A 25,552-nucleotide genomic window follows, 5' to 3' on the forward strand; every position below is an offset into this window, starting at 1 on the left:
ACCAGCTCAGGTGCAGAATTGGGCTGTGACAGAGCTGTTACCTCCCAAAATTGGGAGATGCAGTGGTGTTGCCTCCAGGATTGGGTTTGCTTTGGGTGGGACGGCTGTCCCTCGGGAAATGAGGTTGTTTGGGATAATCAATATTGAAGCAGGTATAAATCCATGCACCTCCAGCACCTTCAATCTGGTCATTTGTCCTCTCCTCAAATCACTCCTCCAGAACCTTTCCTTCCCTGTCCCTCCCCTCGCAGATGGTTTGGGAGGGGAGCAGCCACAGCTGTTATGTTGAAAGCATCAGCTGGGGCCTTTGGAGGCTGCTGCTCCTGTAGATATGAAGGACCTGGGCCACGTTTGATTCCAGGTGAATGCAGCACAGCCTAATTAGTGGTCTCCTACTGTTATTAACCTCTGACTCAGGCAGGCTATTTTTTAACAGAGGTGCAAGAAGTTAATACTCGTGCTAATGGCTTCCTATCCAAGGCCTTAATGAAAGCCACAGAGGGGCCAGGCTTTTCATCAATATCCTTCAAACTTTGAACTTGAAATTATCCTCTCCCCCTGGGCTTTTTTTTTTTAATTTTTGGCTTTCTGCCTGCTTTTCCACCTCCTCTGGGACATCCTGACCCCATGGTACAACCTGGTTAGGAGAGTTGGCACCTGCCAGTCCCGTGGCAGAGATGACTCCCTGTGGCATCCAGATAAATGGTCCTAGCTGGCTACATGGGTCACCGTGGCATCTCCCACCAGGTGATGAGATGTCTGCTTGGAGAGCAAGATAAAAGTGGAATGCATTGGACTGGGAGAAGAGATAACAGAGAAATGCTGTGTTAGGGAGGAAGCTTGGGCTTGTCTTGGTCTTGGTGTTGCTGGAACCAAACTCCATGAGAACTTCAGAGGTGCAGGAAAGCATTTATATGTGTAATTTTGTCAAGTACAAATGGAGTAGGATTCGGGCAGCTGACGTGTTGCTAAGGCACTTGAGGAGAGGAGGAGAAGATCCAAGGGTGAAGCCCATTCATCCAGGTGCTGCCTCAAGAGCCCTTGCCCAGGGCAGGAGCAGCGATGGTGGATCAGCCTTGTCCTGCAGTGTGATGAAGAGGTCACAGCCTCCCAGTTTGGGGTGATGGTGGTTGATTTTTGGGGTGTTTTCTTCTGTCTCTAGCATTTTTAACTTGTGTGCAATGTGGCTGCAGGATCATGTCGTGATGTCTGGTGAGAAAAGATAATGCACCCAGGCTCTGTGGCTGGATTCTGCTCTTTTAAAACAAGAATCCATTTTTTACTGGAATACATTTTTCTTTTAAAAAATAAGCCTGTTTAAATAAAATTGAAATTATGACAACCTATTTTAAGGCTTAAATTTACTATAATCTATTAATCATTTAAATAACTTCCATCAAGGATTTCTCCTCAAATATTAATGAGCTGGAGGGTGCTGCTTTTACAATGATATGTCAGATCAGGGGAAAAACATCTCTAACTCTAGCTTTCTAAATGTCACAATGTCACATTCTTAGTATCTATTATTTTCACTCTTTACAATGAAGCAAATGCTGATATTTACATTTTTTCCAAATGTCAGTATGTTGAGTTCCTGTTGTGCATAAAAGCTCTTGCCTTAATTACTCCTAATTTCACATTAGCAGGCAGGTGCAGGGAGAGTGTTTTCTTCCATTTGAGCTGGTTCATTCCAAGTTGAGAAGCCGTGGGGAGTTGGGAAAGCGGGCAAGCTTGTTTCCCCCTTCCAGCCCATGAATAAAGACCAGGTGGGAGAGGAGGAGATGTGCCGTTTCAAACCCTCCCAGCTCCCAGGGCCAGCTTTTCAAAGGGGATGTGTGTCCCTAAACACGCAGCTCGGCAGTTAGAGGGAATTTCAAAAGTGCTTCTGGCTTCCTGGTGACTTTAACTCCTCTTGGTTTTGCTTCCCGGTGGCACCGCAGAGCGCTCGGCATCCCTCTGCTCGGGACACTCCAAGTGCACTGATTACTGCCAGAAATGCGGCCCGTGCTGAGCACAAACAATCTGCCAATTCACTCGCTGTGGCTAATGTTTCCTTTGATTAATCAAATCAGTTTGGGAGGATGAACCTGGTTCCTCACGCAGATTCCCCCCCCCCCCCCCCCGCTGCCATCCCCGGCAGCCGGCTCACTTAAGGCAGCCTAATGAAATTAATTAACAGCAAATTTAAAATGTTGCTTTTCGGCACTGTAATTGAATTCCAGTTTTCATTTGAAGGCAGCATGAAACAAGCAAAATAAAGATGTTAATTTGCCCGAAGTGAGCCAGGCTCTTTCCCACTGCCCTCAAAATGCGTGGCTACGAATGGGATGGAGCGGATGGGTCTGGCTGGACTGTCTCCACAGGGCCGAGGCAGGAGGGGGAGTTGTGCCTCACTGGGAAGCTCATCATGGTATTTTTTGTTGTTCCAACAAAATCTGCTATTTTCAGGAAAATTAGCTAATGGGCAAATGGCAGGCTTGAGCTGATGGCTGAGATCAAGGTAGTGTGAGATGGTGATCGAGGTGATCTGGCTGGAGGTGGAGGTAATGATTAAAATGGTGCCCATGTCTCCTAGGGATGGGCTGGTGTGACCCTCTCTTTGGCTGAGACCCAGCCATAGGATGTTCTTGAAATTTTGGAGTCAGCCAGGTGAATTTGGTTTGATTTAGCATTTAGTGTACTGGAGCACATGTTGTGTCCCTGTCCTCAGCTGCTCCTCCTGCTTGGGTATCCTCTACTGCCATCACTCATCAGCACAGCTCTGTTGATCTGACCCATTGTCCCTAAACCTTGAAGTTAAAAGCACTTAGGGAAAGTCAGGGTACTTGGGCAGAAGCTGCAGGTACCTCTGCAGGTCTTTGGGCTGAGTCCCATGTGGGGAGCTGTAAAACATGATTGAAGACTGAGAACCTCTGAAATCACCTCAATCAAAGTCAGAGCTTCAGGTGTGACTGCAGCTCCGTGCATGTTTTATTGTTCACAAAGGATGGGAGATATTTTGTCTGCAATAATTTGTGACGTGGCCCCGGTGATCCCATCAGTGCTGCTGAGAAGTTGCTCTGCTCCCAGTGCCTGGAGCTGTGTTGAACATGAGGTGTGTGGGTGAAACCTGCCCAAATTAGAGCTGGAAGGATGCTGCTGGGTTCCCCACCTCTGGCCCCAAGATGCTGTCAGTGAGTGCTCTCTCCCTGCACCACATCTGGATTTTTGGAGAGGCCTTCATCTGGGTTATAACTAGAAATATGATTTCACTCTGCTTTAACCATTTAGGTTGTGGTTTGTGTAGGGGCAGCCATGGTGCTGACAGGAGGTGACCAGAGGGAGCCTTCTGTATGTAACCCTGGATCCTTCCACCCATTTTTTTGGGAAGAGGGGAATGTCCCCATCAACCCTCTCCTCTGTACTTCCCCCCTGACCAGCTTTGCTTTCGCAGAGATCTCAGGCAACACGGACGACATCCCCCTGGTGCGCTGGCGGCAGCAATGGCTGGAGAATGGCACGTTGCTCTTCCACATCCACCACCAAGATGGGGCCCCCAACCTGCCCGGCTTCGACCCCACAGAGGAGCCCCAGACCGAGTCGGCAGAGGAGGAGCTGAGGATCCTCCACATCTCCGTCATGGTACGTGGTGGGAAGGCAGCCCCTCCTTAGCTGTCCAGAAGCCTGTAGAAAATGTAGTGGCTTTTGAAAGGCCATTTATATTCCCCATCTGGCTCCAGCTGCCCTAGGATGGGGAACTGAGCCCCCCTTTGGGGGTAGTTGAGATGCCTTGGGCACCTCTCCGAGTGATGCTTTAACACTGAACTTCTTTAAACCTCTCCCTTAGTTTGCATCACTTTGAAAATATGTTTGCGGGGTGCCTTTATCCCCTGGGGGGGGGGGGTGTTCTGTGCTTCAAAGGTCTCAGCCACCCTAACCCAGGGTTAATTCACACTAGCTTTGTCAGGAGCCCTTTGCCCATGGATGGTGCCTGCTGTCCACTGCTCTGACACGCAGCGGGTGTCACGGTGCCACCGGGCACTGTCACTGCCGCTTTTGTCAGCGTGGCAGCCCCGTGGCCGTGGTGTCACAGCTTGCAGCCAGAGCATCCCACCTGTCGAGGTTGGACAGCTCTCCTCCTCCCCCCAGACACACGGAGACAAGCTTTTGATGGCAGAGAAAGGAGGGGTCTGCATGTTGGAAGTGAGTCTGTGGTGTGTTGATTGTTTGGGGTTCTTTTCGTTATGCCGGAAAAAATTAGAAGAATCCTACAATTTTTGTGCCACTGGAAGATAATTAGCCGGAGACAATGTGTTGCCGAGGCTGCAAACAGGCTGTTTAATGGTGCCTACCCTAATGAGAGCTTCAATTGCTCTTCCAGATTGCAGCCCCAGGCCGGGTTTCTCCTCCATCATTTGTGCTTGATTAGTCTCGAGGAAAAAAAATAACTGGCAAAGCCACTCCCCAAAACATCTTACACCATTATCTCTATTTTATTGTCCATTCCCAGCTGCTCCTGAGGGGGTGCATCACCTCTGGAGAGCCTGGCCCCACTCTGCTGCTGTGGTCTTGGTCTTCCTGGGTCCTGCTGGATTCCAAGATCAAGGCAGGAGTAACTGGAACAAGGCTCATTATCAGGATGATGAAAAGGATATCTGCAACTCGTTACTCCCCTACCAAAATGTGCAAATACAGATTGAGTCCTCCCTCTGCCCTTTTTTCCCATCACTCTCAGCTCCGCTCCAGCAGCATCCTTTCACTCTGAAAAATAGAGGTTGGATTTTGTGCCAGGAGTGGGGATCACGTGGAGTGTTCAAGGCTGATTTTCTTTCTTTCCTGTGTGGTTGCCAAGAGAAGAGATGTGAGCAAGGGGCTGTATCCATTGTGACTGTGGTCCTCACATGGACTGTGCAAGGAGCACTCCCACAGCCATCAGGTGCAGGGCTCCTCACAGCCATCGTGTGGGTCAGGGGGAAGACAGAATGGGATCTCTGTGCTCCCATGGAGGGAACCAGGGGCCTGAGGTGGTGCCCTGGTCCCCTCCAATGTGCAGTGGGTGGAGAACACTTTAGTGCTGGCTTTCATCCTCCCCACAGAGCCTCTTGAAATCTCCAGAGGCCACAGGCAGCTTTTCCTCAGGGACAGTTTTAGCTCTCAGACTATCAGGGCAAAAGACATCAAATTTCAGTGAAATAACAAGTCTTTTTTGAGAACCCGCAGTCACAGTCTGAAGCAAATGGTTGTCCACCAAACTCAAGTCTCCCCTGTTTAGCAGAGGCATATGGCAGAGCTCTCTGGTGTCTGGGGGATTTTATGTGCATAGAGAGAGTGAGGAAAAGCCAGGAATGCCCCAGTATTCCTCCCACCAGCTTGTCACCCCATCTGCAGATGGGCCTTTTCCCAGGGTGATGGAGAGCTATGACACAGGAGGCCATCTCCAGTAGGGATGGGGATAGCCCCCACTTATTTATGGATCAGAAGAACTCATAGGGATTGGACATGATATGGAATTAGGCTCTGACTTTACCACTAAAAACCTCTGCGTGAACACGGCCAGGCACTTTTTACAAGGGCATGTAGAGATGGATTTAAACTGAAAAAGAGCAGGTTTAGATTGCATATTATTGGAAATTATTTATAGTGAGGGTGGTGAGGCCCTGGCACAGGTTGCCCAGAGAAGCTGTGGCTGCCCCATCCCTGAAGTGTTCAAGGCCAGGTTGGATGGGGCTTGGACCAACCTGGGATAGTTGAAGATGTCCCTGCCCATGGCAAGGGCATGGAACAAGGTGACCTTTAAGGTGCCTTCCAATCAAAACTATTCTAGGGTTCTAGGATTCTATGGTTCAGTGCCAGTTTTCAGCCCCAGCAAGAGATTTCCCCACTTCCTGGCTGCAGACTCCTAGCCAGAGAGAGTGTGCCAGCCAGCCCCACCTTTGCAGATCCTTAATCAATGGAGTTTGTTTGTTCTTTCTTTTTTTTTTTTTTTGTTTTAAAGAAAGTTTGGAAGGAGGCTCAGAGGGTACATCACAGCTCCATTATCCTGGAAATGAAAGAGAGTTAAACTGTAATGGCCATTAAACTTCCTTTTCCAGCTGCCTCTCCTGCTTCTCATTCAGTAATTCCCTTAATGTTTTATCCTAATGGAGCAGATTATTACTATTATTTTATTTTATCAAGATCACCTGTTGCATAGAAAAGAGGAGGGAGGCTGGAGCCGTGGATGGACACAGAGCTCTTAGCTGGCTCCACATGCTTTTTATTGTTATTATTGTTATTATTCTTGGCAGATTGTGCATAAAGGGCCAGTTTGGGGCTTTCATCTCACCGCCTCCATCTGTGTACAGTGACGGGATGTCGCAGGAGGGCGGCCTTGGGGACAGTGGTGAGATGGCAGGGCTAGGTGCAGTTTTGGGGTCTGTCTCTGTGGAGCAGGAGCTTTTTCAGCCTCTTCCTTCCAAGACATTCCCCAAACAACACTTCAATCATCTGTCTCTCTTGAGCCGTGATCTCCTTTAATCTGTGCTGCAATTTCTTCGGGATGCCCTGGGAAAATCTCCTAAGATTGAGAGTGACAGCACTGAAACCAGTTGGAAATGGGTCAGAAAAAGTTGCCCATAGGAGCATTTGCCTGGAATAAATCTGATCTCTCTTTTCAAAGGCATGTTGCGGGAGAGCAAAACAAAACATGCTTTGCTTTAAATGCTGCTTTTTCATGCCTCGGTGGTGACTTCAAAGCTGGTCCAGACCGAGGCAGGATTCAGCTGGGAGTGCTTGGCCAGCATCGGGTGCTCCTGGTGCCAGCAATTCCTTATCGGCGTGACCAGGCTCCTCTCGCCAGTGCCTTTGCTTTGGCCACCCCGGGGTGTCTGTGTCCCCAGGGATGGCTGGTGCTGGCCCCTGGCTCAGCCCTGCCCGCGTTTGCGCCCGCAGGGAGGGATGATCGCCCTGCTGCTCTCCATCCTCTGCCTGGTGATGATCCTCTACACCCGCCGGCGGTGGTGCAAGCGGCGCCGGGTGCCGCAGCCACAGAAGAGCGCGAGCGCCGAGGCAGCCAACGAGATCCACTACATCCCATCGGTGCTGATCGGGGGCCACGGGCGGGAGAGCCTGCGCAACGCCCGCGTGCAGGGCCACAACTCCAGCGGGACGCTCAGCATCCGAGAGACCCCCATCCTGGACGGCTACGAGTACGACATCACCGACCTGCGGCACCACCTGCAGCGCGAGTGCATGAACGGCGGGGAGGACTTCGCCAGCCAGGTCACCCGCACGCTGGACTCACTGCAGGGCTGCAACGAGAAGGCCAGCATGGACCTCACGCCAGGTGGGCACGGGCTGAGCTGGGTCCCTTCCAGCCCGTCTTCTCTCTGTTGTTCCATGCACGTGTTTTCCGTCGAGCGTTTTCCCTGTTTCTCTGGGTTTTCGTTGGGTGTGAGATGTTGGTGCCCCTCAGGAGGCACTTCCACTGCTGGGAGGCCTTGCAGCCCGTTGAGAGCAGTCCCTGCTGAGCTGGAGCTTTGAGGGAAAGGACTGTGGTTCCTGTGGCTTGATGAAGAACCAGAACCAGACCACTGTGCTTTCTGAGCTCCCCATAGTGACCCCCTAAAATCCCTTCTGTATCCCAGGATTTCCACTGTCTTTTTCAGCTTAGGTTTTGAGTAGCAAAATTATACATGCCATCAGTATGATTCAGAGTTAATGCCACCTTCTGAGCACCAGCAGGGATTCTTTGAGGCTTGTTACACACTTGTTCTTTGGCCATATTACTAACTGGGCCATCCATCTGGAGCCTTCTCAGCTGAGAAGGTTTGGGAAGACCATAGTGTGGTGCTTAAAGCTTTGCAGGGGTTTTCTTCACAGATTTGGTTATGAAGAAGTGCCCTGAGAGGCTTAGTGTTAGAGCTCAGCTTTTGGCTAGTTTGGTGAGGTGCCAGTCCCCTTCAGTATTTGAGTTGCTCCTGAGGGTGCATTGGGGGCAGCTCAGCTCATTGGCAGCAGCACCCTGATCACCTCAGGATGATCTGGAGATGGATCCAAGGAAACCTTTCTCTCACCTCCCTCCCTGTTTTAAAATCTTTGTCCTGAGAGATTTTGCCTTCAATTCTTCCTGCTCAGGGAGTGATAATGCCAAGCTGTCCCTGATGAACAAGTACAAGGACAACATCATTGCCACCAGCCCCGTGGACTCGAACCACCAGCAGGCCACGCTGCTGTCCCACACCTCCAGCAGCCAGCGCAAGCGCATCAACAACAAAGCGCGAGGTAGGGGGGTCCCCGGGGTGGGTGGGGTGCTCTGGGCTTCCACCCACCCACATTCCAACAACTCACCCTCTCCTGGGATGGATAAATAGGATCAGCGTCGGGCAAGAGCATGGAAAGGAGGGTTTGGGTGGGGAGACACAGCAAATGTGGTGCCTGCAGGGAAGCAAGTCCTGTTGGGCTGGTTGGTTGCAAAGATGCAGAGGGTGTCTGCCATGGTAAATATTTCAGGGTACTGGCACAGCCACGGGGAAATGTTGTAAGGTAATGGGATGTGTGGCAGGTGGGGGCACGGGTGTGTGAGGTGGGAAGGGGAGAAGATGCTGTCCCTGCCGCACCTGGCAGATGGGGCTCCTCAGTGTAAGGCTTTCCCTGAAGGGTTATGTAGGATGCCAAGGCTTGGGGTGGCACGGTGCCAACCCCTCCATGACTACACTCAGTGTCCCCTGCAGCTGGCTCAGCATTTCTCAACCCCGAGGGGGACTCAGGGACAGAGGTGGACACCGATCCCCAGCTGACCTTCTACACAGACCCCTCGCGGAGCCGGAGGCGCAGCCGAGGTGGGTGGGGAGCCGTGACCTCTTTTGCCATATTTGCTGTTGCTTCTCTGCGTTTGGAGACTTTCCACTGGCAAGAGATGGAAACCCAGGTGTAATCCCAGCTGCCGCAGGCAGGCGCCGGTCCCCGCTCCGCAGCGGGCTGCTGCTGCTCTCCGGTGGAGCTTCTCAGCAGAGGATGAAATATATTCTGATGTTTTGCTGGAGGCTTCTGCCGGGCACTGGTGTATATTAATAAGTAACACGCTTCAAAGGCCGGCCCGTGCGTTCCCAGGCTGCTGCTCAGCACGGAGCTGCCGCGGGTTCGCTCCGGCACCGTGCACACACGAGCTGTGTGTGCAGCAGAGCATGGGGACAGCCTCAGTCCCTAGGCAGGAGTCTTGCCCCACTGCCCTGCACTGTCCCTTCAGGAGGTTTTCTCCTCCCAAGAGGAGAGTTGGTGTCTGTTTTCCCCCGTCGAGCCTCGTTTGCTGGATGATGCCTTGTTTTCCTGGGAGCGGTGGGACTGGGATCCATCTCCTTCAGCTGGTGCTGAGAGGCTCGTTCAGGCTTTGTCTCCATACAGTTTTTTTCCACTCAGCTTCTTCAGCTGAGAGTTTAAAAGTCAAAGACCTGCATGCCCTGAGCAGTTAGGGCTCTCCAGTACTTTTACAAAAGCATCCACGGGCCTGTTGTCATGACAAAATTAACTCGAGTGAAGTGCCAAGAAGGAGGGGAAAAAGCCAGGACACTGCATTTACCTTTCTTTTCCTCAGTATCTCAGCTCTGCTTTAAAGCTCTGCTGCTGCAAAGTTCTCAGCCTGCTGCAGTGCAGGGTGTGGGAGAGCTCGGGCTGAGGGGGATCAGGAAGACCCCAGTTGCAGCAGGTGGGAGGGAGGGTCCCATTGCAAGGGCTACTTCATGCTCTTCAAAATCCAAAGTGGCTCCATTTGGTTGGATTGATGCTGGATTTTCAGGGGGCTGGGCAGGATCTCTGCACCCTGAGGTCCCCTGGCTGCACCCCAAAGCCTTCCTGGGTCCTGCAGGTGTCAGGTTTGACTGTGCTTCCATGTTTTGCAGTGGGGTCCCCCCGGAGCCCTGTGAACAAGACCACCCTGACCCTCATCAGTGTGACGAGCTGTGTCATCAGCCTGGTGTGCTCTTCCCACATGAACTGCCCCCTTGTTGTCAAGATCACCCTCCATGTCCCCGAGCACCTCATCGCTGATGGTGAGCATCCCACAGTCTCACCCACCCCTTTCTGCCCCATTCTGTGAGGTGTGATGGAGGAGAGGAGGGAATGTGGAGAGGACGGGTGCAGGATGGGTGCAGGACAGAGGGGACGGGCTGGATGAAGATCACCAGTGTGGGAGAGAGGGGATGGGCATGGGATTGAGGGGATGGGCGCAGGGCAGAGGGGATGAGTAGAGGACAGAGGTGGCTGTTATGGGATGGAGGGGATGGGTCCTTGACAAAGGGGACAGGTGTGAGATGGAGGATACCAGTGTGGGAACAAGGGATGGAGGGGTACAGGATGGAGGGGATAGGCATGGGACAGAAGAGACAGACACAGGATGGAGATGGCTGTTGTGGGACACAGGGCATGGTGCAGAATGGAGAGGATGGGCCTGGGACCAAGCAGACTGTTGTGGGATGGAGGAATCAGAAATGGGACTGAGGGGATGGTTATAGGATAGGGGTGGCTGTTGTGAGACCGAGGGGACAGGCACAGGATGAAGGGAACTGTCATGGGATGGAGGAGACAGATATGGGATGGTGGGGACTGTCATGGGGCAGAGAGGATGGGCACAGGACAGAGGATCCATTGTGGAACAGAGAGGGCTGTTGTGGGACAGAGAGTACTGTGTCAAGCTGGAGGGAATGGGCAGCAGATGCAGGGATCAATCACAGGATGGGGGGAAACATCACAGGATGGAGGGGTCCATTAAGGGATGCAGGGGACAACCATGGGATGGAGGGGACAGCATCAGGTTCCCCTGCTGATTGCCCTTGTCTCGGTGCCAGGGAGCCGGTTCATCCTGCTGGAGGGGAGCCAGCTGGATGCCAGCGACTGGCTGAACCCAGCCCAGGTCGTCCTCTTCTCTCAGCAAAACTCCAGCGGGCCCTGGGCCCTGGACCTCTGCGCCCGGCGCCTCCTCGACCCCTGTGAGCACCAGTGTGACCCCGAGACTGGTAGGTGGTCCAGCAGCTGAGGTGGGTTTGGGGGCTCACCTCTGCCGTCCCAGCCCAGCTCTGATGGGAAGATGCTTCCTTGCCTTGCTCCCTGGGCAATAACAGAGCTGCCAGGTGCCCTGGGGTGGCTGCAGGCTGCTCTTGGCAGGGAAGCACATGGAAAGCCTTGTCCTCCCATATCCCTCATGTCCCCCCCTTTCTCTGTAGGTGAGTGTCTCTGCTATGAAGGATACATGAAGGACCCCGTGCACAAGCACCTCTGCATCCGGAATGAGTGGGGAACGAACCAGGGGTGAGTGTGCCTTCCACAGCACGCCTGGGCTTGGGCTGCCCTCACAAGCTGCTGGGCTTCAGCATCAGCATAGGAGGGCTGTGGTAAACTTCTTGGATGAAAGAGTTACAGGCATCTTGGTGAATTGTAAGGTCAGTGCACGGCTGGGCTCTGCAGCAGGTCTGCGGGAGGCGAGGATTTCTATCCTTTGAAATAATCAGAAATGATGTAGAAGAGGCCATTGTGGTGTTTTACAGTAAACACCCCCTGGAGAAGATGGAGATTGTTCCTCCTCCCCGTGTGAAGACTCTCCTTGGCATCCTGCACTTTGTGGGGCTTTTGGTTTGGCTGTGTGAGGCATCAGAGGACAGCTGAGGTCAGGCTGAGGTCCTCACTGAAAATTGGGCAAATGAGATGCTTTGATACCATAGCTGAGGGAACAGAGTAGTCGCTGTCTGCTCCACACCTTTAAACCCCTGGAAGTGCCAAGGGAAGTTTTTCTGATGCTTTGGCAGCAATTTGGTGGTCCTTAACACTCATGGGTCTCTGACATGCAGCTGGGGCCTCCTGGGGATGGCTGGAGGTAGTGTGCAGAAACCCAAAACACCCTCAAATCCAGAGATCCCATGTGCCCCGGCACCTCCAAGCCCTCATTTTCCCCCCTTGTCTCACTGTGCTGCAGCTGGATCGGCGGTGGCCCTGCCCACGTCAGGATACCCTCTCTGAAGTTATTAGTCTTCACAGTGGGAAGGGAAAAATCATCAAAGGCTGGGCTTGGCGGCACCCCCGCGGTGTGGCTGCGCTGGAGGATGGCAGCGGTGGGGGGCTGTCTGTGCCAGCTGGCCCCGGCTCTGTCCCTTTGAACTGGGGGCCCGGGGAGAGCATCCCTGCTCTGTCTCCACCCCCACTCTCTGTTTTTTATCATTTTAAAGGCAATTTAGCAATTAAGCCCAGTGTGGAGCACCCACTGTGTGAGACGAGGGCGGTTGTTGCTGTGAGTGCCCTGAGCCAGGGCGATGCTCGGGACACAGGCGGTCCTGTGCTGGGGATGTGCTGTGTGCCGTGGTGAATGTCCCCAAACCTCTTCAAGGTACCACTGCTGGGTTGGGAAAATACAGGCAGAAATACAGCTCCCTGTCCTGCTTGTCCCGAGAGGACAGTTGTCCAACAGGGATGTTCCCAGATCCTTTGTGCCCATCTCATAAGAGGCACTGAGTGATGGGGTCTGGGGTGTGGGAGAGGGTATCCCCCTGCCAGGGATTTCCCTGTTTTAGGATGTATTGTGTTTGGGAGTGTCTCATGGTGGGTTGGAAAGAGCCCATGGCCACTGATGACCACAATGGCTTTGGTGCCAGCCTCTGCCTCCGTCTGCGCTGGACTCACCACCTTGCAAAAAGCAAAGTAGCAAATGACTCTGTCCACTGAGGCAGGTAATAAAAATGGATAAGCAGTGTGGAGAAACATTTGCTTCCTTCCCCTCTACTTTTCCTTTGCTCCTGGGTGTGGATCTGCAGCTTCACACTTTTCCTCCCATGCACATTGCTCTTCTCTAGCTTTTTCCTGATTTAGCTGCTTCACCATCTTAAGGGAAAGGGGAGAAAAAGCTGCTTTCAGGTGAATTGCTAGAAAATACAGGTGGTAACAAGCAGGAGAGAAGCCAAGGGCAGGAAAGGCAAATCCATTCCTGAAGCCCTCTGGACCCATTCACAGCTCCAGACCAGCTTTGGTCTCAACTATGCCAAACCAAAAGGTGCTCAGGACCCACTCTGTTCCTCTGGGGAATTTGGGGCTGCTTTTCAGACCCAGCTCCAACTCAGTGCCCCCACAGGAGCCTTCTCCATGCTATGCCTGAGCCTTTTCTCCTGCAACAGTGTTCATACCTGGCCAGGATACAGCTTGTCTTGTGTCTCTTCTTGTATACTAAAGTTGGCTATGACAAATTATGTGCAGTATTTCCAGCATAGTTTTCTGTTTGGGGCAGAGAAACTTGGCAGATCTCTTTTTCCCCAAGGTGCAACACAGCCCCAGACAATGGTGAGGCTGTCAAAGTCCTCCTGCCCTTCTCTGAGCTCTCAAGAAGGCTCCGATGCTGCAATGTTGCGGCTTTTTCAACACCATCCTTAGAGAGCTCCTCTCTTGAGCTGCTTGAAACCGGGGTTATTTTGTGTTTCTTCCTTGAACTTATCAGGTTTTTGTTTCAGAAAATGGTAGCAGCTGAGACCACACTTCACCATCCCTGCCTGCAGCTTTCACTATTTTTAGGGGCTGTGGAAAGCATGTCCACACTAAGCATCATGATGCTTGGGGTAGCTTGGTGTTTAATGAGCGTTCTTTTCCTTCTCTGTAGTCTGTTCTGATGTCCAGGTGCTGCTTGGTGCAGCTCTGCCTGCAAGGGCTTGTGATGCTGAGATCCCTTCTACCTGTCCATGGTGTCCCCTGTGAACTCTTGGCCTCCACAGGGTCATGACTGTGATGAACTCTCTTTAGTCCAGCAGAACCATCTTGTCAGAGCCTGTTTAACTGAATAACTTGTAACTTTAAGCTGGTATTTATGTTTTTTGGGGTGGAGGTTGAGCTGCCATGCTGTCTTTGTCACACTCATCAGCTCATTCCCAACTCTAACCCGACAAGGCTGCCTGCAGGTTCACCTGAAGGAGATGTCTGGAAGTCTTTTGCCCTCTCCCCCCATCCCAAGGTGCCTGAATAATTTCTGACACTGTTTTGTCTGATGTGCTCCTAAACCCTCCAATGTTGGAGTGATGTGCTGCTGCCACAGGTCAGTCCCCAGAGAAGCCACGTTGGCTCTTGGTCAACAAAGCAGGACTTGGAGGCTTTGCCAAATCCCTCGGCGTGCTTGGGAGCGACATGTTCTGGTTATGACCTCCTCCGTTTTCCCAGGGTGGCTTTTTTATCTGAAAACTCATTTCAACCCTGTGGTTTAGACAGTTTTGCCGTTGGTTTGTTTTTATTTACAGTGATGACAAGTCGACTCAGTGCCTGTTCCCTCAGCAGCATCTAATTTTGCTCATGAAGGCGAGCTCATCTTTGTGCTTTATTGGCGATGGCAGGGAGAGGCTTTGTGTGGTGTGTGTATTTTGGGTACCAGACTGAGTTCCACGCCTCCGCGGTGCCTCTCTTACCCAACACATCCAGACCCTAAATCTTCATCCATTTTTCAAAAAATCAGATCTTTTTGATCATGGGTAGCAGATACATTTGATCAGCTGCCTTCCTTTTTTTTATTTTTTTCCTGTGCTGCTCTTCAGCTGTTTTAAACAAATCTGTCTGGTGCTGTTTGTGTGTTCACAGTCTGTCTCCCTACTTTGATATGCATTGTTAATTAGCTGCTTTTCGGCTCTTACTCTAATGTTTCCCAAGTAGGATGCAGTTTCCAGCAATCCAACCAGGTCTGCCTCATCTTTGCTCATCAAACCCATTTTCTGTGGTTCTTTTTGTGGTATGACTTGGCCAAAGATCAAATCAGCTCATTCTACCTTTAGTTAATAAACTGTTACCTGTCCACATTTGTACTTATTTATCTCAGCCCTTAGATCCATCATGGATGGTTTCCCCTCTCCACCTGCAGTTCTTGCCTGGGTGCCCTTTTCAGACTCCCTTGATGAGATTTAAGATGTTCTGCATTTAAAGGGTCTTTATCAGTGTGCTCTTTCAACTCCTAATGGGTTCAGCCTGGCATGGGGAGGTTTTAGGCCAGTTTAATGTTATAAGGCAAATGCATCTGGCTGGGTGCTCTCATCCTCTTGTAGCGCTTGGCAAACTGGGCTACACCAGCCCTGCTCCCATGCAGGACAAGTTACCTCCTTCTGCCCCCTTGCAGATGTTTTTTTCCAGCACAGGACACAAATTAGTGCAGTAGCCCATGTCCTGTTCACCCACCTCCCCTCCCCTGCTCCTCCCTCCCCATGATGCCTCTTCTCTTCTGCACACAGTTATCCCCCTTCCTGCCCATGCACCTGCTCCTCTTGTCCCATCCCCACACATCATCCACTCCCCACCCCACAGAGGAGCCAGGGACACACTGAAGTGACAAGGACAGCACTTTTCCTGCTTAAAGTCTTCCTCTTTTTCTTTTTTTTCCCCCACCCCTTTTTCTCTCTCTCTCTCTTTTTTTTTTTTTTTTTGCCTCTCTCCATTCCCTGCTGTGTGCCTCGGCTTTGCAAGCTTGAAGGACAGCCAGATAAAAAGCTCCTCTTTCTTTCAGATCCTTTCACCAAACCACCCATCCGCCTCCTCCTCCCGCCTCATTCTCCTCGCAGATTTATGGGCAGCCCAGGGAGAAAGTGCCGGCATTAGCATTTTTAATAAAGCCCTGCTTCCAAGGGATGGCAGGGGGTGGGGAGCTCGGAAGGGGAGAAGCATCGGCAGCTGAAGCCCAAGCAAAGCTGTTGCAAAGCAAAGCGAAGTTGGGGAGGAGCCACAACAGGCATCACCGGTGGGAGAAGTGGGCAGCTCAGTGCTTGTGTCACATCTGCTCTCTGCTCTTCCCCCACCAGGGTGGTGTTGGGTCTTCATGGGTCCCCCCTTTGGGGTCTGGCATGCAGGAGGGGTGCAGCAGCTGTGGGGATGCTCTGGTCTTTTCTCCCTGGGCTTGAACTCCTGAGCTGCCAGTGAAGGGATGTGGGGGACCATTTTGTCCACGGCACTCTCTCCCAGCACACACTTGGAGCTGGTGCTTAGGTGCCATGATGGGGTTTGGCATGGCCCTGGTTGGAAACCCCCAGGAGTACGGAGGATCAGGGAGCCAAATGTGTGGTCACCTATTTCAGTGTGTGACAGCCAACCACCTTCTCCTCCAGTGGCATTTCAGCCACGCTCACGTGCAGCGACTTGTGCCTTCTGCAAAGACCCTCTCCTGCAGCCCCTCCGACCTCCTGACAGCTCCCCTCAAACCAGCTGCTCCAGGTTAGTTCATGGCAGTCACATCCTGCTAGTGCCAGGCTTTAATTCTCCATCCCACCCATCTTCTCTGGAAGGATTTTGCAGGGAGCACAAACAAGCAGGAGCACAGTTCTCGATGCTAGAAGTCAGTCTGGCCTTGGCCCCTTGGGACTGCAATTTGAGCATGGCCAGGGGCCTGTAGAGGTGGTTCAAAGCATCACCAGCAGCAACAGGTTTGGAAGGCTTAGCCAGAATTTCTTGAGCTTCCACTCAAGCCCAGATGTGGAGCAAAGCATAGCTGAGGGTCCATCTGGAAAAAGCCAAGAGGCCTGAAAATTGTCTTGGGGATGCACTGGCAGCGCTTTGGCCATGGGAACTTGCTCACTGAGCATGAGGAGTTTCTGGTTCTCAGCTGCCCCGGGTTTTGTTGTTTCAGGTGCCTGCCTGAATGCCAAGGCTTGCCAGGGGGACGAGAGCTGTTGTTTCTGGCCCGTTTAATCCAACCTGATCATCTGCAGGGCTGCTGATCAGTCCCACTTTCCCCTGTGAGCTCTGAAGACCACACAACCAAAATACCCACCGAGAACAATAAAAACCAAGCAAGTGATCACAGAAAGCAGGGAGGGAGACAGGCACGTGGGGACACACTCACGTGCATGGGAGAGGAAGGAGGAGGTGAAACAGCAGCAGAGGCACAGGGGGCAAGAGGCGGAAATGGAGGGGGTGAGGTGTGCCTGGGAGAGCAGATGCCACCCCATCCTCTGCAACAGAAGGTACAAGTCAACAAGAGCGTGTGGGTGGAAATGTCATCACTGAGCTCCTGGAGAGCTTCCTCAGAGATGAGGATGGATAAGTGTCTCCTGTTGAGCTGGAATTCTTGTGTGGAGGACCTTTCAGGGCTTACCCACAGAAGGTATCATGTCCTCCCAGATCCAATGGTGCCTGGCAACACTGGGTCTCCCCTGCCAGGTAGACATGTAGCTAAAGGCTGAACATTATTTTTAATGGGCTTTTTTTGACCCCAAGTAAAGACTGAGTGGGGCAGGCTAGGGAGATGCCACACAGTCCCTTTCTGGAGCATGGAAACCTTTTCCCCATCTCAAAGCCATCACTGCATTTTGCAAGAGTAGGTAGGAATAGGACAAGAGGGAATGGGTTCAAAGTGACAGAGGGCAAGTTTGATTACACATCCGGAAGAAATTCTTTCCTGTGAAGGTGGTGAGGCCCTGGCACAGGTTGCCCAGAGAAGCTGTGGTTGCCCCATCCCTGGAAGAATTCAAGTACAGGTTAGATGGGATTTGGAGCAACCTGGTGTAGTGGAAGGTGTCCCTGCCCATGGCAGGGGGCTGCAATGAGATGATCTTTAAGATCCCTTCCAAACCATTCTATGATTCCATGACCTCAAGAATTTTAGCCACAGTTGGAAGTTGCACCCTGGGTGGACACAACATGGCTGCTGATTTTGATCTCCCAGGTGGGTCCAGACACACTGGCTGCATGTCCTGGATGTCTTGACTTCCATGGGCCGCCAGATGTGTCACCTGACAGAGGTGCAGCAGCCACCGTGTCCCTGCAGCACCTGCCCCAGTGCTGAGCCCTGCTGCAAGCCAAGAGCAGCTCCTCACAACCGCTTTTCTGCCCGAGTTGATGCGGAACAATACCTTGCCTTGGCTTTTGTTCCCGGCCCCACGTGCTCCTCAGAAGCAAGAATAAAACCCATCTGCGGGAGCGCTGGAAGGCGGAGGCGTGAAGCATTCAAGGTGTTGCTGAAGACACAAGGAGCACATCTCTTTCTGGACGAGGCTGACCTCATTCAGGGCAATCGGATCTGCGGGCTGAATGTAATCCCCCGCTCCCAGCCGACCGGACGGGAAAACGGCATTGTATCCCAGCGAGGAAATGAGACGGCACGCTGTAATCCTGCAATCAGGATTTTTTTTCTTTTGTTATTATTATTTTTGTCCCTGCTGAAGTAACCCCGGATTAGAAATTAAAGTGCTTGTGCAGGAAAACTGTAATTGCCTCTGGAGAAAACCCCCGGGCTTGTCGGTGGCACCTGATACTCTCACCCTGAATTTTACCAGCAGTGATGTGATGGGATGGCAAATCTCTTTCTCTCTCCAGCTCTGAGCTCTTGCAAAGGGGATTTGGAGTTTTAGGGTTTGGGAGCTGGGTTCATGTTGCCTGATTCAAAGTCCACCACAGCTGGGTCTCTTGTCAGCCTTGGTCTGCAAGTGGGTCTGTGATGCTGGGGGTGCACGTCCCAGAAGTGTCATGGCCATGGTTGTCCCACTGAAGGGCACTGGCCACCAAATCTTGGTGGCTCATCACCCTGTGTATCTACAACAACAGGTAGGGAGTAGTTGGGGCCAACAGCTCTCTAGGCTGCCCCCTTGACTCCAAGCTTCCAGCCTGTCTTCCAATCCCCTTTGTTAGGCGTCCTCAGTTCCTCTCCTGGAACAATGAAACCCAGGGGGAATAAGGCAGGTGGTGAAATTGTGGACTCGGACCTGACGTGCTCCCTTGGAAAAGCCTCACAGAGAGAGGGTTCAGCTGCAGTTGGGTTTCTTTTATTAGCAATTCAATAGCTGTGATGCAAACCCCTAAAACAGGAACAGGCACACAGGGATGCAGGGATGTCTGGAGTGCACTGTACTCCAAAATAATGGATGCGATACACTTCTGCACCATTGGCAGGTTGGGGCTGGTGTGAGGATCTGATGTTATAGGGACTCCAAGATTAAGATCTTGAATGAGGGGCTGTTTTATCCCATTGTCCTGACTTTGTTTGAGTCGTTTTATGCGTGTGTGCTGGGGGCTATGCAGGGAAAGCATTTTGGGCTCTGAGCAGCAGTGGGGGCACAATATCAGTGTGATGCTCCTGGGTTTCTTTTCCAGGCCCTGGCCATACACCATTTTCCAGCGTGGCTTTGACTTGGTGCTGGGCGAGCAGCCATCTGACAAGATTTTTCGGTAAGTGGCAAAGGCAACTCAGTCAGCACATTTTGGGGCTTAAAATATGACCCAGGGCATACAGGCGTGCAGGTAGCCCAGCTGGCAGGGCTGAGCACAGCTGTCCTGTGCCACCTCCTGGGGACATGTGAGTATGGCTGGGAAGTGTGGGATGCTGGATGCCCAGCAGTCAGTTCCTTCTCTCTATTCACAGTGAGAGCGAGGTTTAGGCTCTGCAGGAGGATTTCTACTGAAAAAATGAAAGTGCCTTTATTTTTTTATGTATTACCTAAGTTGCATGTGATTTTTGGTGGTCGTTTGGGTGCATTTGGAGAAGCCACCTCTCTTTAGCCTGCCCATCCACCTTTGTTCAGGCTGGCATCCCTGCAGGGCAGTGGGGAGGTTCAAGGGCTTGGTTTTGGGCAGAGACAGCCCTCCAGGCTCAGCATTTCCCTCCTTGCCAGCCTTTGCTGCTCTCCCTGGCAGGTTCACCTATACCCTGGGGGAAGGCATGTGGCTGCCCCTGAGCAAGAGCTTCGTCATCCCACCAGCTGAGCTGGCCATCAACCCCTCAGCCAAATGTAAGACGGACATGACAGTGATGGAGGATGCAGTGGAGGTCAGGTAGGTGCAATGGCAGGATGATGGAGTTTAGGAGGAGTTTCAGCAAACAGAGCTGAGATCCCCATCCCACGTTTTGCAGGTGGAGATTAGTACATCCTTTAAGCTGCCCCGCTTTGGTACCTGTAAAGTTGAGCCATTGGAGGTACCTCCAATCATCTCAGTAGCTCCTGCATCCCTCTAAAAGCCTGGCTGCCATCCAGTTCACTGTCAGCCCGAGGGAAACCTGAGCTCTGGAAAAACCCACGCAGCAGCCACGGTCATGCACATGTTCACAACGTCTCATCGGAGCAGTGACACATCTCCTTCTCCTCCTCACAGGGAAGAGCTGATGACCTCCTCCTCCTTTGACAGCCTGGAGGTCCTCCTTGACTCCTTCGGCCCTGTCCGTGACTGCTCCCGGGACAATGGGGGCTGCAGCAAGAACTTCCGCTGCATCTCGGACCGCAAGCTGGACTCGACGGGCTGTGTGGTGCGTGGCCCCCTGGGGACCTGGAATCTCCTTTGGTGTGAGCAAGGAGGGGGAGGGCAGAAAGGAAATCCTTCCTCCCTTACCATCACTTTGGGACGGATATTTTGGGGTTGATTTCGTAGCAAGAAGATGTTTTTGGGTTGGCATCTCCTTTGTTGCTGCATGCACACATGAGGGAGAGAGAGTCCATCTGCTTGTTGGCTCTCTGGGAGGTCCCACATCACTCACGTGTGTCCCCTGTCACCACCACAGCTGCTCTGTCCCAAAACGGAGGGGCTTGTGGGACTGGGGTGCCCTGCTGTGATGCCACCAGTGCTGGGCATTGGGATGGAGAGGCTGTGAGTGTGGGGCAGACAGTGGGCTTGGAAAGGGCAGCATTGCTTTGGTGGTCACTGGAGCTCTGTGCTGGTGTGTGGAGTTGATGCCAGCACATTACTTTGGTGAGGCATGGCTTGGGGGGCTCTCACTTTGGAGGATACACTCTCCAGGGCTGCAGAGAGGCTGTGGTGCAGGAGGAATACCTAGAGCTGTGGGTGGTGGTGCTGCTGTCTGCCCCGCAGCCTCCGAGCACTGCTCCTGCTGCAGTGTCCAATGGAGAGCAACACTCCCCTCTGCCTCAGCCCCAGGGCCAGATTTCCCTGGGGGTTTCACCTCTTGCTTCCCCCACCCCTGCCAGTGCCCGACGGGACTGAGCCCCATGAAGGACGGCACGGGCTGCTACGACCGTCACGTCGGCGTGGACTGCTCCGATGGCTTCAATGGGGGCTGCGAGCAGCTGTGCCTGCAGCAGATGGTCCCTCTGCCCGAAGACCCCCTGCTCTACAACATCCTCATGTTCTGTGGGTGAGTGACCCAGCACCCACAAGGTGCTGCTGTACCTGGCTGCTGCCACCCTGATCTCCTAGGGTTGGCATGGAGGGGGGCTGCAGCTGATGGTGGGCCCTGTGCTGGCTTCCCAGGTGCATTGAGGACTACAAGCTGGGCACGGACGGGCGGTCATGCCAGCTCATCTCGGAGTCGTGCCCCGAGGCGGGGGACTGCGGGGAGCCCCGCGAGCTGCCCATGAACCAGACACTCTTTGGGGAGATCTTCTATGGCTACAACAACCACTCCAAGGAGGTGGCACCAGGGCAGGTGCTCAAAGGGACGTTCAGGTGAGCTGGGGAGGTGGGGAGGTGACCCCAGCAGGGTCAGACCTCACCATCCTCTCCAAGAAGAAGGCATGGTAAGGAGCCTGGTCCGTCCATGTCTGGCCAAACTTTGCAGGAGATGGAAGGGCTGGTGGAGAGAGCACATCTGATGCTTTCCATCAAGAGTAGACACCTCTGTAATCTGTGCCTGAAGGAAAGGCTTCATGCCAGGTGTTTTTTTGGGATGGGTCACCGGCTGGTGGGGATGATCCCAGGCATTTCTCCTGTCCTCCAACCCTGCCCTCCTCTCTGTGATTAACTTCCAGGCAGAACAACTTTGCCCGGGGCCTGGAGCAGCAGCTGCCAGATGGGCTGGTGGTGGCCACGGTGCCCTTGGAGAACCAGTGCCAAGAGGAGCTCTCTGACCCCACACCTGACCCTGAGTTCCTCACCGGTGAGTGGGTCCAGCCCCACACCTCTCCCAGCTGCCAGCATGCCCAGCTAGAGCCCCTAAATCTCCCAGGAGATACATCTCCTAGAGGATATATCTAGTCAGGCTTTAGCATCCCAGGCTCACCTGCAGCAACAGCAGCAGTGATAAAACAAAGGCATTAAAAATGAAGGAGAGGCAAAGGCTGCAAATTAATTGTGTGGTGTAAAAGCTCAACCATCCATTGAATATTTGGGGCATTTGCAAAAAGTATTTTTTCTTTTCTTTTTCAAGGCAGAAAAAGTTTTCCAGCTACCTTTAATTTGATTTCTTTGCCCATGTAACAAACATTCAAAGCCTGCTGCCACCAAATTGAAGTGTTTTGGTTTGCTCTGCCAGAGCATTGTGGGCCACGAGCAACAGGGTTATCATGGATTCCTAGACTGCCTTCAAGGATTTACCTTTCTTCCAGCAAGTTGCCAGAACCCCTAAAATAGCCCTTGTTTCCTTGGTGTTTGTTGCTGTTGGCTGAAATGGCTCAGGGCATTGAGGAGCCACTAAGGAAAGGATATGGTTAATGAGGTGTTTTGGTCTCATACAAGACCTCCTGCTTTTGCTTTGTTTGGCAGAGCTTCCAGGATTTTGGGAAGCACCCATGGGCTGCACCCAGGGTCCAATGGACACTGGTTACCCTAACAGGGTGCATGGAAATGTAGGGGTGTGTATGCAGGCAGATTCAGGCAGAGGGGAGAGTGCCACTGGGTCTTGAGTGCTGAGCTACCCCAAGAGAGCTGTGTGGGTGGGTCACTCCTGCTTCCATGGGGATGCTCATCCCTGTTTGGAGGTGCTGGAGGACACCTGCATCCCAGTGAGATTCTCTTGCCTGTAACATGGGTACACGGATGTAAGGAAGGCACTGCCTCCACAATCCCAGCATCATCAGCAGTGTCAGTGGGAGCAGGACTTTGCTGGCAATTACGCTGGGGAGGCAGAAGCCAGTAAATTATCCTATTCATTTCCCACCGCTCTGCTGGCTTTGTGGCTGATTAAGGCAAAAAAAAAAAAAAGGAAAAGAGGTAAAATATTCTCTGCTTGTCAGAAGCAGATCTGGATATCGCTGTGAATACACGAGAGGCAGAGCTGCTGAGTAAGGAAGGACTGTTTTTGCATAAACACTTTGCAGGAAAGAGCAAGGCTTTGAAGCTGTCGGGAGCAGCCAGCACTGAAGAGAGAGAGGCGCTGGAAGGCAAAGGATCTTATCCTGCTTATCCTCTGCCTTCAGTTCTTGTTAGAGGGGGGGATGCCTGCCGTTATCCTCCTGAACTCCTGCTGGGTGCCTGTTTAGCAGCAAAGTTGCTACTTTGCTGCCAAGCGGAGCTGTGAGGGAGGAGGTGGCCGTGTCCCGGCATCCTCGTGTGCCACACCCAGGTCACCAAAGTCAGAGCCACGATTACCCTTGAGTTCCCTTTCTGGGCCTCTGTCTGAGGCTCAGTGGCCTCTCTGTCCCTCTGCTCATGGAAGCTGAGCTGCCACGTGCCTTGGGCAGAAGTAAGTGGCCGCCCAGCCCTGTTCTCCATGAATTTCTGCCTTCTGTAGCTCACAGTTAAATGGCTGAAGAATGACAAACGGCTGGAGAAGGACAAACCCTGGGTCCTGCTCAGCCCCAGTATTGCTGTAATGTCCTGGGGGAACCTCAGCATCAACTCTGCAGATTTCCCCTGTCCATCTGTGCCCACTCAGCTCAGTCCCAGCCGAAAGGGACCCAAGGCCCCTTGGCTGTTTGCACTTGGGTACACGTGGCGTGACGGTGACCGTTCCCAGGCCTGCAAACAGCTCATTAAAAAGCGCAGCTCTCATTAGTGAAATAATTAGCACACCTGGGCATGCCTTGGGAGCAGGCACCAGGAAGGAAGCAGGAGGGGATGCAGGAGGAGGCTCGTTATCTGCCGCCGCAGAGCCCCGGACGGCAGGATGAAACGAGCCTACGTGTGTTCCTTCAAAGCCATCATTTTAATTGCTGGGGAGCAGCTGACCCTCAGCTCTGAATGCTTCCCTGGGGGGGACCATGGTGTGTGAACAACCCTTTTCCCTGGCTTCTTCCCACCCTGCTGGCTGCATTGCCCCAGGTATGAAGGGGTGCAACCATTCCCAGGGAGAGTCATCCCCGGGCAGTGGCACTGAGCCCCCATGTCCTTTCTCTGGCAGGGATGGTGAACTTCAGCGAGGTGTCCGGGTACCCTCTCTTGCAGCACTGGAAGGTGCAGTCTGTAATGTACCACGTCCGGCTCAACCAGATGACCATCTCCCAGTGTAAGCATGTGGGGATGGGGGGAATGGGGGAAAAAGGAGTGGCAAGAGGATACATAGCTTTCTGCTGGCAGGTGATGGGCTCAGGGGTCGGTTGCCCATCACAAGTGTGTAGGGAGGTGATAAGGGCTTGGTGTACTCTGGGATCTGAGCATCTCCTCCATCTCTTCTCCTTCCCAGCCTTCAGCAATGCCCTCCACTCCCTGGATGGGGCCACCTCCCGTGGAGATTTTGTGGCACTGCTGGACCAGTTTGGCAACCACTACATCCAGGAGGCAGTGTATGGCTTTGAGGAGTCCTGCTCCATCTGGTATCCCAACAGGCAGGTCCAGCGGCAGCTCTGGCTGGAGTACGAGGACATCAGCAAAGGTAGGAGCCCTGCTGGTCCCCAGAAAGGATTTCTACAACACCCCATGGGATTGAAAAGCTCACTTTGCTTTCAGCATAGCAAGGAAAGCACCCAGCCTGTCCCATCTCACCACGTTATTTACACCCTGCTCTCTCACCCTTGGAAGCCAGGCGAAGGACTCCCGTGGATTGCAGCAGGCACTGATCTGGGCCATAAAGAAAGATCAATACCCACATCCCCAGGGAGATGAAAGATGAGTGCACTAATCCCACCAAGCCATCCTGCCTGGTTCTGGACTTAACTGTTGTTTGTCTTTAATCCTGTTCCTTCCTTCCTTTTGTCTCCTCCATATCTGCTCTCTTCCACTTGCATCCCACAGCCTGACTTTTCTCTGTTTAATGTATTCCCTTCTCCTGGGCTGTCAGTGCCGTGCTTTTAATGCCTGGAAACCAGGTAGGAACTGGGAGATTCCTCGTGGTGCAGAGGGCATCTGGCACTGCTGCATCCCCTTCGGTGCCCTCGCTGCAGTGAGCTCTGATGGATCCCCAGTAGAAGAGCTGATGGCTGGTTTGGATGCGAGCTTTACAAAAGCTGAGGCAGCCTAAGGCCTGCCTGCTGCCACCTGTCCCCAGGACCACGGGCAACCTGGTCCAGTGGAAGGTGTCCCTGCCCATGGTAGGGAGGTTGGAATGAAATAATCTGTAAGGTCCCTTCCAACTCAAACCATTCTAGGATTCTATGATCTCTTGCACTGCCGCCTGCAGGCGCTATGCTGCCTGTGTGGGGGACATTGTTTTGCAACATCCAGGCTTGGGCAGCAAGCAAGAGCCAGCTCCCAAACCTGGACACAGGGGATTCTGAGCAGAGCTGCTGCTTTTTAGGCGACCTTTGGTTGCTGCCGGTGCACGGGAGCTGTCGGGTGTGGGCAGCGTGAGCTCGGAGCTCACAGGCACCGTGACCGAAACATCGTTTCCATCACAAAACTTCCTAGTTCTCAGTATTGGCACCAGCCTGCAGTGCTGCCCTTGCTGTGCCCCAGCCACGGAGACATTTGTTTTCTCCCCAGGGCTCTTGTGTGGGAAGGGCTTCTTTCAAAGCCTGAGTCTGGATCCTGCGGGCTCAGACCTCCTGGAGCCTGGACTTCTTTCCAAGCC

General features: G+C 52.8%; 1 protein-coding gene across 4 annotated transcripts in view; it reads left to right on the forward strand.

Annotated features, from left to right (window-relative positions):
- ASTN1 (astrotactin 1) overlaps nt 1-25,552 on the forward strand; it is a 59,274-nt gene that overhangs the window by 16,793 nt on the left and 16,929 nt on the right. For all 4 annotated transcript variants that reach the window (XM_017815905.1, XM_017815903.1, XM_017815902.1 and 1 more), the window contains exons 2-16: nt 3,434-3,621; nt 6,910-7,303; nt 8,095-8,241; nt 8,691-8,798; nt 9,855-10,004; nt 10,800-10,967; nt 11,175-11,259; nt 19,036-19,110; nt 19,576-19,713; nt 20,032-20,182; nt 20,859-21,025; nt 21,142-21,336; nt 21,639-21,766; nt 23,948-24,052; nt 24,230-24,418. In XM_017815905.1, coding sequence (XP_017671394.1) covers nt 3,434-3,621; nt 6,910-7,303; nt 8,095-8,241; nt 8,691-8,798; nt 9,855-10,004; nt 10,800-10,967; nt 11,175-11,259; nt 19,036-19,110; nt 19,576-19,713; nt 20,032-20,182; nt 20,859-21,025; nt 21,142-21,336; nt 21,639-21,766; nt 23,948-24,052; nt 24,230-24,418 — 2,388 coding nt within the window. The remainder of the gene's footprint in view (nt 1-3,433; nt 3,622-6,909; nt 7,304-8,094; nt 8,242-8,690; nt 8,799-9,854; nt 10,005-10,799; nt 10,968-11,174; nt 11,260-19,035; nt 19,111-19,575; nt 19,714-20,031; nt 20,183-20,858; nt 21,026-21,141; nt 21,337-21,638; nt 21,767-23,947; nt 24,053-24,229; nt 24,419-25,552) is intronic.

Source organism: Lepidothrix coronata, unplaced genomic scaffold (genome assembly GCF_001604755.1).
Source record: "Lepidothrix coronata isolate B3197 unplaced genomic scaffold, Lepidothrix_coronata-1.0 Scaffold52, whole genome shotgun sequence".
Lineage (NCBI taxonomy): Eukaryota > Metazoa > Chordata > Aves > Passeriformes > Pipridae > Lepidothrix > Lepidothrix coronata.